Raw genomic sequence first — 17015 nt, 5'->3', positions numbered from 1 at the left:
AGCACCACAGTGTGAGAATTACAGCGCAATAGCAGCAGTCATTCCCAGGACAGTAACTAGGTAGGAGGTGGTCCACACTATAACAATTTGTGAACCCACCATAGAATGTTCATATTTACTGATTTGTTTGTTTGCTTTTAAATACCAATCAGTGGCCTAGTTTACCCCCACCCTCATGAAAAGCTGTGGAAGCTGGACAGGGAAGAAGGAAATTACTGTAAGGTTTGCTTTGTTAAGCATCCTACAAATTAGCATTTTAAGAGTGCAGTACACATACAATAGCTTGTTGAAAATGTTCACGTTACTTTTCATAAACATTTCATTACATTTTCAGTTTCACTGAGCTCTAACTAAAATATAGGGCTGGAGGGATAAGTTTGTGCCATAATATTCATTCCATTTTTCATTATTATTGAAGGAATAACATTATGCAAAAATGTGTGTAGAATTTTAGATGTATTGTGTATGTTATCATATGGAAAGTTTTTGAAAATTTTTAACAAATAATTTATGGTTTTGTACCTACCTGTTTTCCCTTAATGCTACCATGCAGGTGAGGAGCCAGATACAGGCTCAGTTGAAGGAGTTAGAACATGTTCGTGACTTACTGAAAGTAGCTGAAGAGAGGCTGCTAGAGTATCAGGAAAATCTGTTGTCCTACAAAAGAAGCTATGCAGACAAATCCAAAACCATTAGGGAGCTACAGGTTCAGGTGCTTAGAGCATAACCATTTAATAGTAAAGTATCTAAACTATGTGGAAGAAAGCCTTGGGAGTGGTTTTGCCATGTGAGGGAACCCATGTCAATGTTCTCTCATCCACATACTTGCTTAATAGAACAAAAGTTCCTTCTGCAGCAATTGTTATGCTCTTTGTGATATGTTCTGCCTGCATTTTTTTGTACGTTGAGAGATGAAATTGCAGCTTCAGTCCCTAGCTGAAAATTCTTATTATTTACTTTTGCGTTTAGATTTTAGAGCTTTCTAATAAGACAGACCTCTTCTCTTTTGAATAATTAGATATGTTAAACGTGAATCCCCAGCTCAATCCGAGAAAGTTTTCCTTGTTAATGTACTGTACAGTTCTAAAGGACACCATTATATTTAATGGAGTAATTTCAATCTCTGGATTTTTTTTCATGTAATGAAAATACTGCATTTTTTAAAAAATGGTATTGTAATGCCTAATTTATAAGCTGGGCAATACTTGTTCAGGAAAATGGCTACAAATCATAAACTTCAAAGCAGTAAATTATATCCTTTCTATTTTACAAGTTACATTGTATTGTACATATAAATATACTAAAAAGGACACTTCAGACTTCTAAAAAAGATGATTTCCAAGTAATTTTTAGAGTTTTTAATCACTGTTTATAGTACCTCTTAAGGGCCTGAATGTTTTTCCTCCTGTTTTTAATATACATTTCATTTTTCAAAGATTTTGATTCTGAACATTGAGAGAAAAACAACTTGTAGTTTTTTTATTTTAAACTTAAATGTATGTGACAGACTATATATCTTCTTTGTGGACTAGAATAATCTATGACAGCAGAGCTCTGGGAAGTGTTTGAATTAATGGGGAAAATCAGAAAGAGTCTCCTAAAACTTATTGACAGGTAATCAGTGGCAAAACTTTCAATGACATCATTAGAAACAGAAAGAGGTCCCATGTGCTATTTTTGTGATCCATATAAAAATACAAGCTCTGGATTTTATGTTAAATTTCTTGGAAAGATCATCTTTATAGCTATAGGATAGATTCTGCTCTCACTTAAACCTGTCCAAGGCCTCAGTTCAGGAAAGTACTTAATCACATGTTTAATTTTCAGTAAATTCCATTAATTTCATGGAGAATAAGTAGGTACTTAAAGTTAATCTAATGTTTGCATGCTTTCTTGAAGAGGGAGATGATCCTGAATTGAGGCCTAAATACAGAAGAACTCTAATGTCAGTGATGTTTCTCAAGGTTTTCACTGTGTACCCAAGATCAGAATCTGATCACTAATTTGTCGACATGACATTTAAATTCAAATAATCAGTATTTTTCTTCTATTATATCTAGCTATAGTCTCATATATATAGTTAAAGTCTAGTATATGTGTTTGCAAAGTTTATTGGTCTTTTCAAAATAAATACTTTGGTGCTTTAATGAAATCCATCAGACAGCACTCCTAAGCTGCTCCTGCATAAGAACAATTGTACATGTAGGAAAATGGTAAGGAAACAAATATTATCAAGCTTCCAAGTACTTTTTATATACTGTGAGGACAAAATAATTTTAAAATGGAGAAAAAAGGCTTTATGAGCCAGATTTTGCACGAATTTAAACCTGTCCAACTAAATGTATTAGGTTGCAGGGTAAACCAGCCCTAAGTTCATGCCATAATAAGTCTTTAGGTTACAATATAGTCTGCTCCTATAGTTGGATTTTATTTGCTTCAAATATAGGCCAAATACTGCTTGCCATGGTGATGAAGTAAGCCCACTGATTTTAATAGGATAGCTTGAATAACGCAAGCTTGATTTGGCTTATAATGTCCTGTGCAAATCTCCATTAAATAGAATGGAAACGTCATTTTCACAGATGGATGACAACAAGAAGTTCTTGAGAAACCATTCTTTGGAAGAGGAAAACTGTAACATTCAGAAGAAATATGAATATCTTAAAAGGTAAATGTGATATCTGACTAGCACTCACTTTTACATTTTTCTCCTCCTCATCAAATTTCATGTGTGTATCTGTTTTACACAAAGACAATTAGAAAGGATGGAAGTACAAAATGAAGAACTTGTACATCAGCTGGCAAACCAAGAGGAGAGTCTTCAGCACAGTGAATTGCAGCTTAAAGAGAAATTAGCAGAATATGATGCTTTAGCCAGACAGTTGGAGGCTGCTTTAGAAGAAGGCAGAAAAAAGGTATATATGGTGTAATATGTTTTTAAATTTGATTGCAGTTTTTCCCATTTTCAAATGAAGAAAAATCTGGAAAAGAACAAAGGGCTTGAGGAGGTGTGATGGCCAGACAGATCAGGAAAGGTAGATCATTCCATAGGAGGGGGCTGTGTGGAAGAATAGGTCAATGGGAATTTTGCCTGAATAAATACAAAGAACTTTGGATTTCCTAGCCCTATTGAAGCTGATGGCAAAACTCCCATTGACTTCAATGGGACTGAGATTTTGTCCTTCATCTTTATACACAGGAATTCTTTCCTTGAAACAACATGAAGAGCTTCAACCACCCAATATTTAAATGTGCAGAAGTGACAGAGTTTCTGATCAAAAGCTTCAGCTTGTCTTTTTTCATTTCCCTTTTGAATGGGCAGCCCACTAGGACTTTGATATCGAGCCTTTCTAATGTCAGAAGAGGGCTTTCCACACTCAAAATTTGCAAGTTTTTGTGTGGTCATGAACAGAAAAGATTAGATTTCAAGCAATAAAACAAATAGGCGAAGAAGTGTAGGAACTTACATCACAAGTAACTATTGCAGTACAATCAGAAAAATATATATCTGAAGTGATAATGTTCCCATTAAATTAACTATAAGTAAAGTAGAATGTACAATTGTATGATTGTTCTCATATTCTAGTAATACTGACAGATTCTGAATAAGTCTCAGTTCAGGACAGATTCACAGATGAGTCAGACTTTTCCCTCCCCATTAATCATTCCTGCAGTATTTTCCTATGAGACAGCTTATTTCATTTTAAATCTGAATGTATTCCATGTGTGCTCAAGATAATTGGTGGGGAATAGAGGGAGGATTATAATCAGCAAATATGGACAAGACGATCAATTGTAGCATAAAATAGTTTAAAATAATTATTTGTTGTTTTGTGCTTCAAATGCAGGTCTATATGTAATTAAATAGCTTTTTCTTCCTTCATTACCATCACAGGAGTCTGAAGAGGTTGAAAAAATGTCATCCAAGGAGAGAGCTCTTCAGACAAAAATATTGACTCTGGAAACCGAATTAAGAGAGAGACGAGAGGAGCAAAAGCGACTTGTCTGCAAATTAAACAATGTGAGTATCTATAACTTTATTGACACTGATCATAAACTGCTTAGTTAATTTAATCATTACATACACTAAAGTGTTTTAAACAGATAAATATTTCTAAATGAATTTGTACATAATTTGGGGCATAGAGTCAGTTCACATAAGTCAGTTAAGCATAAAACTATCAGAAAGACTGCATATTTTGTGCACAGAATTATAGATGACAGGTTAGGAAAAGATCTCCGGGATACCTAATCCATCTTCCTACATTAGTGCAGGATTGTCTACTCTGCTAAGACCCTTTAGTAACCTCCCTTGGGGCTGCTCCTTATTCTAAAGGCTCACCCAGACAAACAAATTGTTAGCAGGTCCAGACCTACTTAGTGAAGTGGATAAATGTATTTCTGAGCTGATAAAAGAATCTGATCTGACCAAGAATCTGTGCAAGCATTTTCAAACATGAGTGCTTCAAGTTAGGCACCTATAGCCTTATACGGGAATCTAAATAAGTGCCCTGATTTTCAAAGGTTTCAAGAACTTGCAAATCCTAGGTGTGGCACATTGGTTCTTGCTCTATGAGCAAGTCCTCATTTCAAGACGGTATTGTGGGCTTGGCACCTTTTGAAAATCAGGCTAGCTACTTAAGTGCCAAAGTATGAATTTAGGTGGAGATTTTCAAAGCAATCTTGGGAATTTCAACACGTTTTACGTTAGTGTTAATAGAAGGCATGTCTAAATCCTCTACTCTTCGAAAATTGCATCCCAGGTGCTTAACTTCAGGTATCCAAATAGAAAATGTTGGCCCTTGATTTCATGGCATCCGGCTAGAGACAACAGTACTCAAATTGATGCATAAGGTTTCAGAGACCGGGGACCTGATTCTGGCCCTGCAATGCTGTAAAATGGTATTTTCTGCCAACAGCCACATAAACACCACAAAGGTAACAAACATTTCCCCCCTTAATTTAAAAAACAATAAACAAAATTTCATTTTTCTTTCATCCTTCATGAGGTGGGTGAATATTACATAAATCTTCATAGACTTTTTTGGGAGGGTAGGAGGGTAAGAGGTGAATTCCAGCTAAATTGAAGATGGCGTATGGTCAAAAGGAACTCTGGCTACACCGGGTCACCTAGAGCCAGGGATTCTTCTTACTTTCTGAACTTGCCTTTTTCTCCTTCTAGCATGAACTCTGGTTTAAGATTCACAGGAAGTTTTTTAAACCCTCTAGAAGCTCGGGGGAAAAAGCCCAAAACTGATGGCATACGTCTCCCCATTATCACAGAATTGTTTTGGTGTGTCTTTAATTATAATAAAATAAAAACAATTTACAATGGATAGAAATGATACAATAAGAATGGAAAGGCACATCACTGACAAAGATAAGCAGTATTGCAGGGAGAATTTAGTTTCTTGTTCTACTTTGGATATTTCTGTGAAGTCTGTTAGAGCTTTCCAAGTTTGAGACAGAGAATGAAGCTGGCTTTTTTGGCTGCTCCCTGTTCATCCTTGTGTAGTCAGTTGATTATTGAATATTTTTTGAATATTTTTGATACATCTTTCCAATTTGTCATGTTTCTCTGGGCAACTATTATCAAGAAGTCTAGCAGTATGTGACTGTACCAAGGCTGGAAGAACGGTTAGTCCCCCACATTAGTGGAATAATTCCAGGGGAACCGTCTGAGTGAGAAAAGATGTAACTCCCCAACAGAGGGGGAAAATTCATCCATAGGAGAGGACCACAGATTTCAGCCCCCTACTTGAGTGTTAACAAGGAAGACGTGAGTTTCCTTTGCGACTGCTCCAAATGAGGATATTCAGGATGTTCTGTTAGCTGTTTTTATAACTTATTTCCAGCATTATCAGTGTTACCCGAAATTGGGCCAGCTAGTAATCTTAGGGAGGACTAGTGACCCACCAGAGTTTGGGAGAAAGCAGCACATTTGTTATACTGATAGCTAAGCTCAAAAGAAGGGTGGGGGAAAGGTGTAACAGACCTTTTGAGCATACAGGTTATACATAGCATACAGATCACTGCTGCTCCTACAACACTCCGCCCCTTGATCTATGATCTTTACAGTAGTTGTTGTCGTAGGGCACAGGTGAGCTGTTGCAAACAAACCAAACAATCATAACCAGGTGAATATAACTAAAACCATTACAACTGACTAAACACCAGATATAACATAAACACAAATGCTAACAATCACAATCATAATAGTTGGGAATACAGTAAAACTATCACAATAATTGGGTACATCGACAAACAAAATGAGGCCCAAGTCTGATGCTGCAATAGCCATCAAACAATAAAAGTCACTGAGGTCAGGATCTCCTTAAGCACACACAACAAATAAGAGTTGTAGGAGTACCACAGTTAACATGCGAAGTTAAACTGATTTGGAAGATACATAGTAACAGATAACTTGGGAAATTGCTGATACTTAGTGACATTTAGTTGTACAGGTTATGGGGGCCCATGAACTACTCTTCAGGGCTTGGGGAAGTAGAACCAGGGTGCATAGAGGAAAGTGTGGAATTAACAATACAAGAAAATGTAACTAACAATACAAATGTATCAATAACAAAAATTAACAACAAAATGATTATTAGAGAACCTAACAAAAAATAAACCTGATGCATTGGGGACCAAAGTCTTTAGGACAGAGGTGGATGTGATTGGTAATTTGGTTGGGGATGGGGGAAGTAGACAGAGGAAAAAGCATTTACCTTGTTTAGTGTATTATCCCCTCTCTCTCTGGACCCAATGCTAGCACAAGACACCCACCAGAGACAGACACAGAACATGAAACACAGAACATACAACACAGAACACTGAACACAGAGTTTGTCGCAATACTGTAACCTTGGTATTTCTGTAAAAGCAGCAGAGAATCCTGTGGCACCTTATAGACTAACAGACGTTTTGGAGCGTGAGCTTTCGTGGGTGAATACCCACTTCGTCAGACGCAGGTAGTGGAAATTTCCAGGGGCAGGTATATATACTAGCAAGCAAGCTCAGAGATAACGAGGTTAGTTCAGTCAGGGGGTGACGGCCCTGTTCTAAAGCAGTAGAGGTGTAAAACCAAGGGAGGAGAACGGTCTGTAAATTGCAAGCCATCACGATCTTTGTTGGTCCAGAGCTGTTAGTGTCAATTTGCAAAATGAACTGAAGGCTCAGCAGTTTCTCTTGAAGTCTGTCCTGAAGTTTTTTTGCTGCAGGATATAGCCACCCTTAAGGTCTGCTATTTTGGGCCAGCGGAGTTTGTGAAGTGCTCTCCTCTAACAGGTTTGTGTATATGCCATCCTATATCTGATTCGTGTCCAGTTTCCTTCCGTAGTGATTGTCCAGTTTTGCCGATGTACATAGCCAGAGGGGGCATTGCTGTGATATGAATGGCTATTACTTGTGGACTGCAGTGAATGACCAGTGATGGGTATGGCGATGTAGGTCCTATATGGGTCGCTGGTGTAGTAATGTGGGCAGAGTTGGCATCGAGGTTTGTTGCATGATTGTCCTGAGCAGAGTACTATGGGTACGGTGTGCCAGTTGCTGGTGAGAATACGTTTCAGGTTGGCAGGTTGTCTTGCGGCAAGGATTGGCCTGCCCACCAAGATCCGTGAAAGTGTGGGATCATTGTCCAGGAATGGTGTAGATCCCTGATGATGCGTTGGAGGTTTTAGCTGGGGCTGTAAGGATGGCCAGTGGAGTCCTGTAGTCTGGTAGTCTGACTACCAGAAGGAGGCGCCAGACAACTCTCATACCAATTCTACAGGCCACTTCCTAATCCACTGAGGATACACTAAGAACTGGACCATCTACTCAGGACATCCCTACACTACACCAGAACAAATCAGCATACCCTTAGAGCCCGACAGGGTTATTCTATCTACTACCAAGATCCACAAACCCGGAAATCCTGGACGCCCCATCATCTCGGGCATTGGCACTCTCACTGAGGGACTGTCTGGATAGTGGACTCTCTACTCAACCCTATGCACCAGCACTCCCAGGATCTCCGTGAACCCACTGATTTCTGAGGAACTACAACGATTGGGTCACCTCCCAGAACACCATTCCTAGCCACCATGGATGTAGAGGCTCTCTAACAAAACATCCACACACAGATGGAATACAAGCTGTAGGAACAGTATCCCTGATGATGCCACAGCACAACTGGCTGCTGAGCTCTGTGCCTTTATTTGACTCACACAGAACTATTTCAAGTTTGATGATTAATATATACCTCCAGCATACGCTGGCACTGCTATGGGCATCCGCATGGCCCACAATACGCCAATATATCTGGCTGACCTGGACAACGCTTCCTCAGCTCTCGTTCTTACTCACGCCCTTCTCTACCTACGCTACATTGATGACATCTTCATCATCTGGACCATGGGAAGGAGACTTAGAAAATTCCACCACGATTTCAACAACTTCCACCCCACCATCACTCAGCCTGGACCAATCTACACAGGAGATCCACTTTCTAGAACCACGTGCAAATAAGTGATGGTCACATTAAACACCACTCTAATCAAAAACTACCGACCGCTCGCGCTAACCTTCATGCTTCCAGCTTCCATCCTGGGCACATCACACGATCCATTGTCTACAGCAAGCACTGAGGTACAACCGCATCGGCTCTAACCCTCAGACAGAGACAACCCTACAAAATCTCCACCAAGCATTCTCAAACTACAATACCCGCACTAGGGAAATTAGGAAACAGATCAACAGAGCCAGACGTGTTACCCAGAAGCCTCCTACTGCAAGACAACCCAAGAAAAGAAACCAACAGGAACTCCACTGGCCATCACTTACAGCCCCCAGCTAAAACCCCCAACGCATCATCAGGGATCTACAACCATCCTGGACAATGATCCCACACTTTCAGGATCTTGGGTGCAGGCCAATCCTTGCCCACGACAACCTGCCAACCTGAAACATATTCTCACCAGCAATGCACACCGTACCATGTAACTCTAGCTCAGGACAATCCATGCAACAAACCTCGATGCCAACTCTGCCACATATCTACACAGCGACACCATATAGGACCTAACAATCAAGCCACTACCATCACTGGTTCATTCACCTGCACGTCCACCAATGTAATATACGCCATCATAGCAGCAATGCCCCTCTGCATGTACATCGGCCAAACTGGACCAATCACTACGGAAAGGATAAATGGACACAAATCAGATATCAGGATGGCAATATACAAAAACCTGTAGGAGAGCACTTCAACTCCCTGCACACAATAGCAGACCTTAAGGTGGCTATCCTGCAGAAAAAAACTTCAGGACAGACTTCAAAGAGAAACGCTGAGCTTCAGTTTCATTTGCAAATTTGACACATCAGCCTGGATCAACAAAGGTGAATGGCTTGCCAATTACAGAACCAGTTTCTCCTCTTGGGTTTTCACACCTTCTACTGCTAGAACAGGGCTCACCCTCCTGACTGAACTAACCTCGTTATCTCTAGCTTGCTTGCTAGCATATATATACTGCCCTGGAATTTCCACTACCTGCATCTGACGAAGTGGGTATTCACCCACGAAAGCTCACGCTCCAAAACGTCTGTTAGTCTATAAGGTGCCACAGGATTCTCTGCTGCTTTTACAGATCCAGACTAACACGGCTACCCCTCTGATACTTGGTATTTCTGTAACTCTTCAGCTGGTACCAGCTCCCCTGATGTTCTGGTTTGGAAGCTGAAGGATATCTTAGAAACAAATTAGCACAGTGCTCCCACTGCAGCAAACTGTGCTTGTTTGAGTTGTCTGCAGGGTACCCATTTTCCTTCTGGGATATTATCTATGCCACCCAGGGCTTTTGCTAACTCTATTGCTTGCGCAGGAGCCAACTTGGTCTCTGCCACAGTGTGTCCAGTACTTGGGGCTGCCTTGCACCCTGCGGGCACAGGTCCATAGTTTCAGACCACCCTCTGGACCACTGCAACACTGTGTCTGGGGTCCGGCCATCCGGGGTCCGGATCTGGGGGATCCGGATCATACCAGATATCCCCATCCCAATCATCATATGGTCCCATACCATGCTGAGCTTTCACCCCAATGGTGGCAATCCGGGCTGAATAAGCCCCCGGGGCCCTGTTCTACTGTGTGGACCCCTCCAGGACCAGATCCTTCAAGCAGGTAACTGCCTGGCTCAGAGTGGCATTCTCTACTTTCACCCGCTCCCACTCCTCCTCCTCTGCTGCCGCCACCTGTAACGCGGCTACAGAGAGGGAAGATGCCTGGGTGCTAGCAGTCAGAGCCTGCGCCTTCCACACATCCCGTTCCTTCTCCAGTGCATTACATCAATCCTTGAGTGAATCTGTTTCAGTGGCAAGCTGACTTTTTGCCGCCTGCCATTGCCAGCCTGCTTTTCACAGCAGCCAGGCGGTTGCACGATCCAGTCCCACCTTGTTGGGACTGTATATAGTACAGATGTATCTAACATGAGCTCTAGTTCAGGAATTGTACTCCCAGGTGGAACCCCCCTAGTATCCAGGGGTCTGCCTCTTTCTTTTGGAGCCCTTCTAACAACACCCCTGGCGGCGGCGCAGCTCCCCAAGGGAAGGTGTCTTCTCGCTCAAGCTGCTTCACCTTTTTCTTCCCCTTGCCCCACAGTGGCATACTTAGTAGTGGCGTCCTTTCCTCCCTGCAGCAGGTTGCTAGCCTACCACTTTTTCATTCAGGCTTGAGCTGGACCCACTCAAGAGACTACCGGAGAGACCCTACTCTTGGATCAAATCCTCTACTAAGCTGCCTGCATTGTCCACCAGTAATGTTAACCAAAACTGGGCCAGCTAGTAAGCTTAGGGAAAACTAATGACCCACCAGAGTCTGGCAGAAAGCAGCACATTTATTATACTGATAGCTAAGCTCAAAAGAAGGTGGGGGGTGGGGAAGGTGTAACAAACCTTTTGAGCTGCAGGTTATACATAGCATAGAGATCACTGCTGCTCCTTCAACCGTCAGCATTCATCATCCCTGCTCTTCCCTCTCCCCCCCCCTCCACTCCCTTTTGGCATTTCTATTTTGGGCAGGGTGTTCTTGTCCCCTTTTTTTCCCCCCATTTTGAAAAGTACCTCTAAAAATCTATCCATGATACCTATACACTTCTTCATTTTTTATGAGCCTGATCCTGCTTTTGTTGAAACCAGTTGGAGTTCTGACATTGAGGTCAATGGGAACGTAGTCAAGCCTCAAAGCAAGGATTTATTACAATTTGCTTAGCTTTATAAAAGAATTGAAGTCACATGACCAGAGACTTTCCCATGCATTCTAAATTATTTTACCTTGTAACTCCACTTCCAAATCTCCCACCTGGGTCTGAAACCTTTCAGATAAGGACTATAAGTCATTGCTATTATTTTTCAGCAGAATCTCTCTGATACCTCTGTATCAGGTCTGTAGTATACTTTTCAATAGTTTCCTTTCTAGAAGTATTTAGGTGCCAGTTCAAAATAAATATGAAAAGAGAATTATTTATGCCTGAGGGGAGCATTATTCTGAACAAAAACAAAACATATACATTGTTCACCTTCTCCAGTTACATATCCATAAAATTGGGAATACAATTATGGAAAGGAAAAACAAAAATCATATTTTTATTCCTGTTACCATGATGCTGGAAACAGGGCAGGGCTCAAGAAGGTAATTTTTTCTTTAGTTCACTTTAACCTGATTATTTCATATAACGTTAGAATTAAATCCAAATGTTATAAATGACTAAAAAATTTAAGAAAAATGTTTATTTTAAGTAACTCACATCTGAAATCATGTTATGATAGGCATGAAAGAAAATCCAAAAAATGGCTATTTGTTTAATGTAACAAATTACCATATACGGATCTAATAAACAAGTAAATGATGTTATCATTCATCCTTTATTTTAAAGAGTAACATAGGCCACAAAAATCAGGCTGCATTAAAGATCAGTAACAGATGTTCTCATTAAAAAAATAAGCATGAGAGTTTTGAGTTTGTATTGGAATTAAGGTGCCACAAATCTTTAATGATGGAAATGCAAAATGTTCAACAGTTGCTATAAAGGATATCCCAGGACTCATATCTTTTTTTAAGAGTATAAAGTTACTCAAACAGATCAATTTGTGCTCAGAAGACATAATGTATAGGTTCAAGATTTTGGGGTCATTTTGAAGGTCTTGCGTTTGTGTGGAGTTGACTAAAATTTTAGGGAATGACAGACATGGTTATAAACTTGAAGGACTAGTCTTATTATATTTTTATTTTATATTTTATTTCTAACTTGCATCACCTTTCCCTCTTTTTCTTTAGAGAGAGAAACATCAGGAAGTATGTTTGAAAGAATTAGAGCACACACTACGAAAATCAGAAAACCAGAACCACAGCATCCACAGTTATGTACAGTTCTTGAAAAACTCATATGTAACAATGTTTGGCCGATTTCTTTGATTTAGAATATTTTAAATGTTAAAGGGCAGAATCTTGGAAGGCGCTGAATGACCTTAACTCTCAGTGAAGTCAATGGAAGTTGAGGACATTTTGCTGGATTGAACCCGTATCATTAGGGCTTCATAGCAAAATTCTCGCTCCAGGTTTTGCAGAATTGAGCCTACCCTGATGTATATACACTGGTTGATCATGTTCTGAATGTTTACATGGTATTACTAATCTAAAAATGGCATTACTAATCTTCATTTCTTGAACAACAGTGAAGGGAAAACTGTGCAATCTCCATGAAAGGTGTGTTCCTGTTATTCACTGTACTTTCATTGCTGTAGAAATCTCACTGGATTCAATATGGATTCCAGCTACCATGATGGTAATAGAAATACTATTCTTAATATTTTGTATATGTAACATATAATTGAAAGAAAATCCATTCAAATTATTATGTGGAGGCACTAAATGTGATGATAGTCCTCCTGATAATGGCCCCAATTCAACAAGGTATTTAAGAATATCCCTAATTTTAAGCACATTAGTAATTCATTTGAAGTCAGTGAGATTACTCATGCACTTAAAACAAACCACATACCTAAGTACCTAGCTGAACTGGGGCCAGTATGAAGGAAAATCCTGTTTATGTAAATTGGGTTTCTATGGCAATAGTTTAAAATATTCTTACAGAATTGTGATATTGTTTTTAAAGATAACAGATTGAGGTAACGTCTAAACATCTCAATATATAAATTTTAAGTGTGTATTAAATATCCTATAAATGTCCTTTTTATATAAAAATATAACTGATGTTACTTATTTTGTTTTACATGTACATGTTATAACTGTAATCTTTTCTCAACATATAACAAACTACTAGCAATGAAATATTTATTGGTGCATCAGCGTTTTCTTTTTTACTTTGCAGTTAGGTACCCATATCAACAAGCTAATGGTATGTGAAGTATTATTCTGTTGGTTTACACTCTACACTTTTTTAAAAAAAAAAAAAAAGAAGACTATTATTTAAGTATATTTGATTATTGTGATACTAGCACAGTACTTTCTATTACAACTTTTTGGTTCCCTGGCTTAAAAAACTAATACTAAATTTTCTTTTGATTAGATTTAACATTTTCCTCCACCACTTCAGAGTTTACCTGTTTAGTGATACTGAATGATCATAACCTTTTTAAAAAATCATGAATGAAGAAACATCAAGATATGCAGAAGTAAAACCTTGAATCCAGTACCAGGTTTACTTTTAAAAGCCTAGAACAGTCCAATTAAACCACATGGAGGTCACTGTCATACGTGTAGACTTCTTATTTGATAAATAGTTTAAGAATTTCCAATACATTGCCCTTAACCTAGCCTCTGCTATCCAGGAAATTAGAAAAACCTTAACCTTTTGTCTTTACTTTACTTTAATGCAATAATTAGAGCCCTGCAAATACGCAGCTATCCGCTTCATATCAGTGGACCATTTTTGCAGATAGTTGGGCGGATCCAGATACAGCCTCACAGGGCTCTATGGATCTAGAGTGGAGACAGAGACGTGTTTGCACAGGGCTGAGTCAAGCTGAGCTGCGCCCATCCAAGTCCCAAACCATTTTGGAGACACTTTGCCTCTTTCCAGTACCTAGTGGGTGGCTTATAAAGTGCAGCCCAGTCATGAGCCCCCTTCGTGGCAGCGGCGGTGAACCCCCCTTCCACCCCCACCCCCCGCTGGGGCTATGAAGCCAAGAAATATGTCCGGGAAAAGGTGATCTGATTTCCAACAGAGACCGGAGCACTTTAGATAGGAATAAAATGTATGCTGCCTGGGCTGGGAGTGGTGAGAAGGGAGAGTGAGGAAAAGGGGGAGAGTCAGTGCCTGGCAGGGGATGGAGAGACCAAGGAGTCGGGCTGCCTGGCTGACGGCTCAGGAGTGGAGGGATGAAAGTCCACTAGCCAGGGGATAAGCAGGAGCAGGTGAGAAGACTTTGGAGCCCATTCCCATTCTCTCAGGCAGGCCCATGAATGCATGCATGGACTCTGGTGCCATGTCTTACCGCAGCACCTAGGGTGACCAGCTAGCAAGTATGAAAAATAGGACAGAGTGTGGAGTAATAGGTGTCTATATAAGAAAAAGCCCTGAATATCAGGACTGTCCCTATAAAATTGGGACATCTGCTCACCCTAGCGGCACCTGTCCTGTGGCATCCAGCTCAGGCAACCCAAAGGTTGCAATGCGCTCTGGGCTGGCGGCCAGCAGCCAGTGGCTGGGGCTGGGTGGCAGATTGGAATCGGGGCTGTCCAGCATGTGCTCGCCATCCAGCAGCCCAGCCCCCCCTCCTCACGGCCCCATCTTGAGACCCTGCCCCTTACCCCCAGACCCTGCTCTCGCGCTTCCTCTTCCCTGCTCACTCATCTCCGCCTCCCCCACCCCTCCGAGACAGCTTGCAGATGTGGATAGAGGTAAAAGTTGGCTAGCAGATTGTGGGTCGGATCGCGGGTTGATCCTGGCAGAGGCAGATCCACATTTTTGTATCTGTGCAGAGCTCTATCCGTACCTATACCTTACCTACCATAGCTAGCTACATGGATTAGTGGAATTGGTGACAATTTCAGAGGCAGAATCTTTACTTCAATGTAGCACACAAGTTTGTATGCTTCAGGTATCACATGAGTATAATACACCTCAGTTGGGTCAGGCTGACTGATGGTGATGCCCTGCTCAGAAAACACTAAGCTACTGAGATATCAGGTTGAGATTACTGGGCTGGCAGTTAGAAAAATATATCTTTTTTTTACTTGTGAACTGAGAAAAGAAATTATAGAATCAGTGAGGCCCTTATCTTGCAAATTCTTATGCATGCACTTAACTTTATGCCTTTGAAGCCAATGGAATTACTTATATGTGTCAAGTTAACCTTGTGCAAGGTAGCGTCTGTGGGACCATGTTTTTTTGTATAAAGTTGCTTATGTGTAAGTATTTACAGGATTGAAGCTTAAGAGACAGTAGCTATGCAGCCCTTTTACCCACATACTTTGATGCTCCTATTATAGGTAGCTGAAACTAGAAAGCACTGAGAGTTTGCCTGAGGCTACTGAATTACCAGCTGATACTCTGACTGTGCTTAAGTATTATTTACTTGGAGGCCAGGATGTGTTAATGCTAAGCAAAAAGAATAACATCTTTTATAAACACATCAGGAGGAAAAATACTAGAGAAAAAAATAGGCCCATAGTAAGTGGTAGGAGGATCAGTGTCCAATGTTGACTCAAACAGCTAAAGTACTGAACTCCTAGTTTAAATTTGTATTCAACTACAAAAAATAAAGTAAGTTTAGACAGTTGAGAAATGAGGAAATCCTTGTCAAAATAACTGTTCACAAAGAACAGGGAACCGTAAGGGAACACTTGGAAAATTTTAACATATAAAAGTCAGCTGGCATGTATGTAAGTCATGCCTTGTAGGTCAGAGATTCTTAAATTGTGTTCTGTGGATCACTTTATGTGGTCTGCAGAATGCTGGTTGACCACATGGTGCTAGATCTTTCCCCCTTATTTCCAACTGCTTAATGGTATTAAAAGACAGATAGAAATATATGTAGCTGCCTCAGAGATTTTATAAGATTGTGAACTGGAGGGCTGCAGACAATCTGTATATTTACTACATAGAAGAACAAAGTATATTTGCCTATCTTAATGTTGATAACTTGCCTGTCAAAAAATTACTAACCCCGGGCAAGTGAGTAACTTTTTGCATGGTTGAACTAATACATCTGGATAAACAGATATTCAATAGGAGAAATTTATTGGTGATAGTGACAGCAAGTTGGACATAGTTTGTAATGTCAAATGAGAGCAACAAAGGCCAATGCAGTTTTAGGCTGCGTACATAAAGGAACAATGGCCCAGGAAATGAAAAGTCTGTATGACTCCAGTGTAGAGCACCCAGAATATAATGTTCAATTTTGAGCATTTTTTTACAGGAAAATATAGACAAGTGGAGAGTGTTCAGAGAAGATGTTAGGATGCATATGTTACATTGCCAGCCATCAGAGTGTTCCCAAAATCTGCCCTTTTTTGAAAATAAGACAGTACAGTTCCCGCCTGTGCTCTTTTATTGCTTCCAAATGGTTTAAACAATTGCTGGATCCAACTGGATAATACTGCTAAGTCACATACATCATATGTCTGCTCAGTAGTGAGTGCATGTTGCCTCCACACTGAAAGGAAACATCCTGAGCATCGGAGAGATGACAACCCAAAGAGGATTTTACGTCTTTATAAAGCATTAGCTATGTGTTACCATTAACATTTCTACATCTTGTATTTTAGAAGGTACCTTTATGGCTTTGTCCCCTTGTTTTTCAGCATACACAGCAGCTTGTGATCTTTATTTTCACGTTACAGAATTCAAATGTCTTTATATGTAGTTCTCTTACTATGAGTCATGTTCATTGGCTTTTTTCTCATACTGCTAGTGGCAGATCACTAAAATGATGTCATTGTAATGCTTGTACTCAACCTCATGATATGCAGCCACCACCAATGCACTGTGGAAGAAAACTTAATTTTATAAGCA

General features: G+C 40.2%; 1 protein-coding gene across 4 annotated transcripts in view; it reads left to right on the top strand.

Annotated features, from left to right (window-relative positions):
- ODF2L (outer dense fiber of sperm tails 2 like) overlaps positions 1 to 14143 on the top strand; it is a 49420-nt gene extending 35277 nt beyond the window's left edge. For 3 of the 4 annotated variants that reach the window (XM_032779275.2, XM_032779274.2, XM_032779271.2), the window contains 5 exons: positions 554 to 712; positions 2583 to 2668; positions 2753 to 2915; positions 3896 to 4021; positions 12314 to 14143. In XM_032779275.2, the coding sequence (XP_032635166.1) occupies positions 554 to 712; positions 2583 to 2668; positions 2753 to 2915; positions 3896 to 4021; positions 12314 to 12451 (672 nt within the window). In that variant the 3' untranslated portion in view covers positions 12452 to 14143. The remainder of the gene's footprint in view (positions 1 to 553; positions 713 to 2582; positions 2669 to 2752; positions 2916 to 3895; positions 4022 to 12313) is intronic. The other variant, XM_032779276.2, reaches the window with a different exon arrangement.
- The last annotated feature ends 2872 nt before the right edge of the window (positions 14144 to 17015 follow it).

Source organism: Chelonoidis abingdonii, chromosome 7, assembly GCF_003597395.2.
Source record: "Chelonoidis abingdonii isolate Lonesome George chromosome 7, CheloAbing_2.0, whole genome shotgun sequence".
NCBI classification, from domain to species: Eukaryota; Metazoa; Chordata; order Testudines; family Testudinidae; genus Chelonoidis; species Chelonoidis abingdonii.
This window is presented reverse-complemented; position numbering and strand designations above follow the sequence as displayed.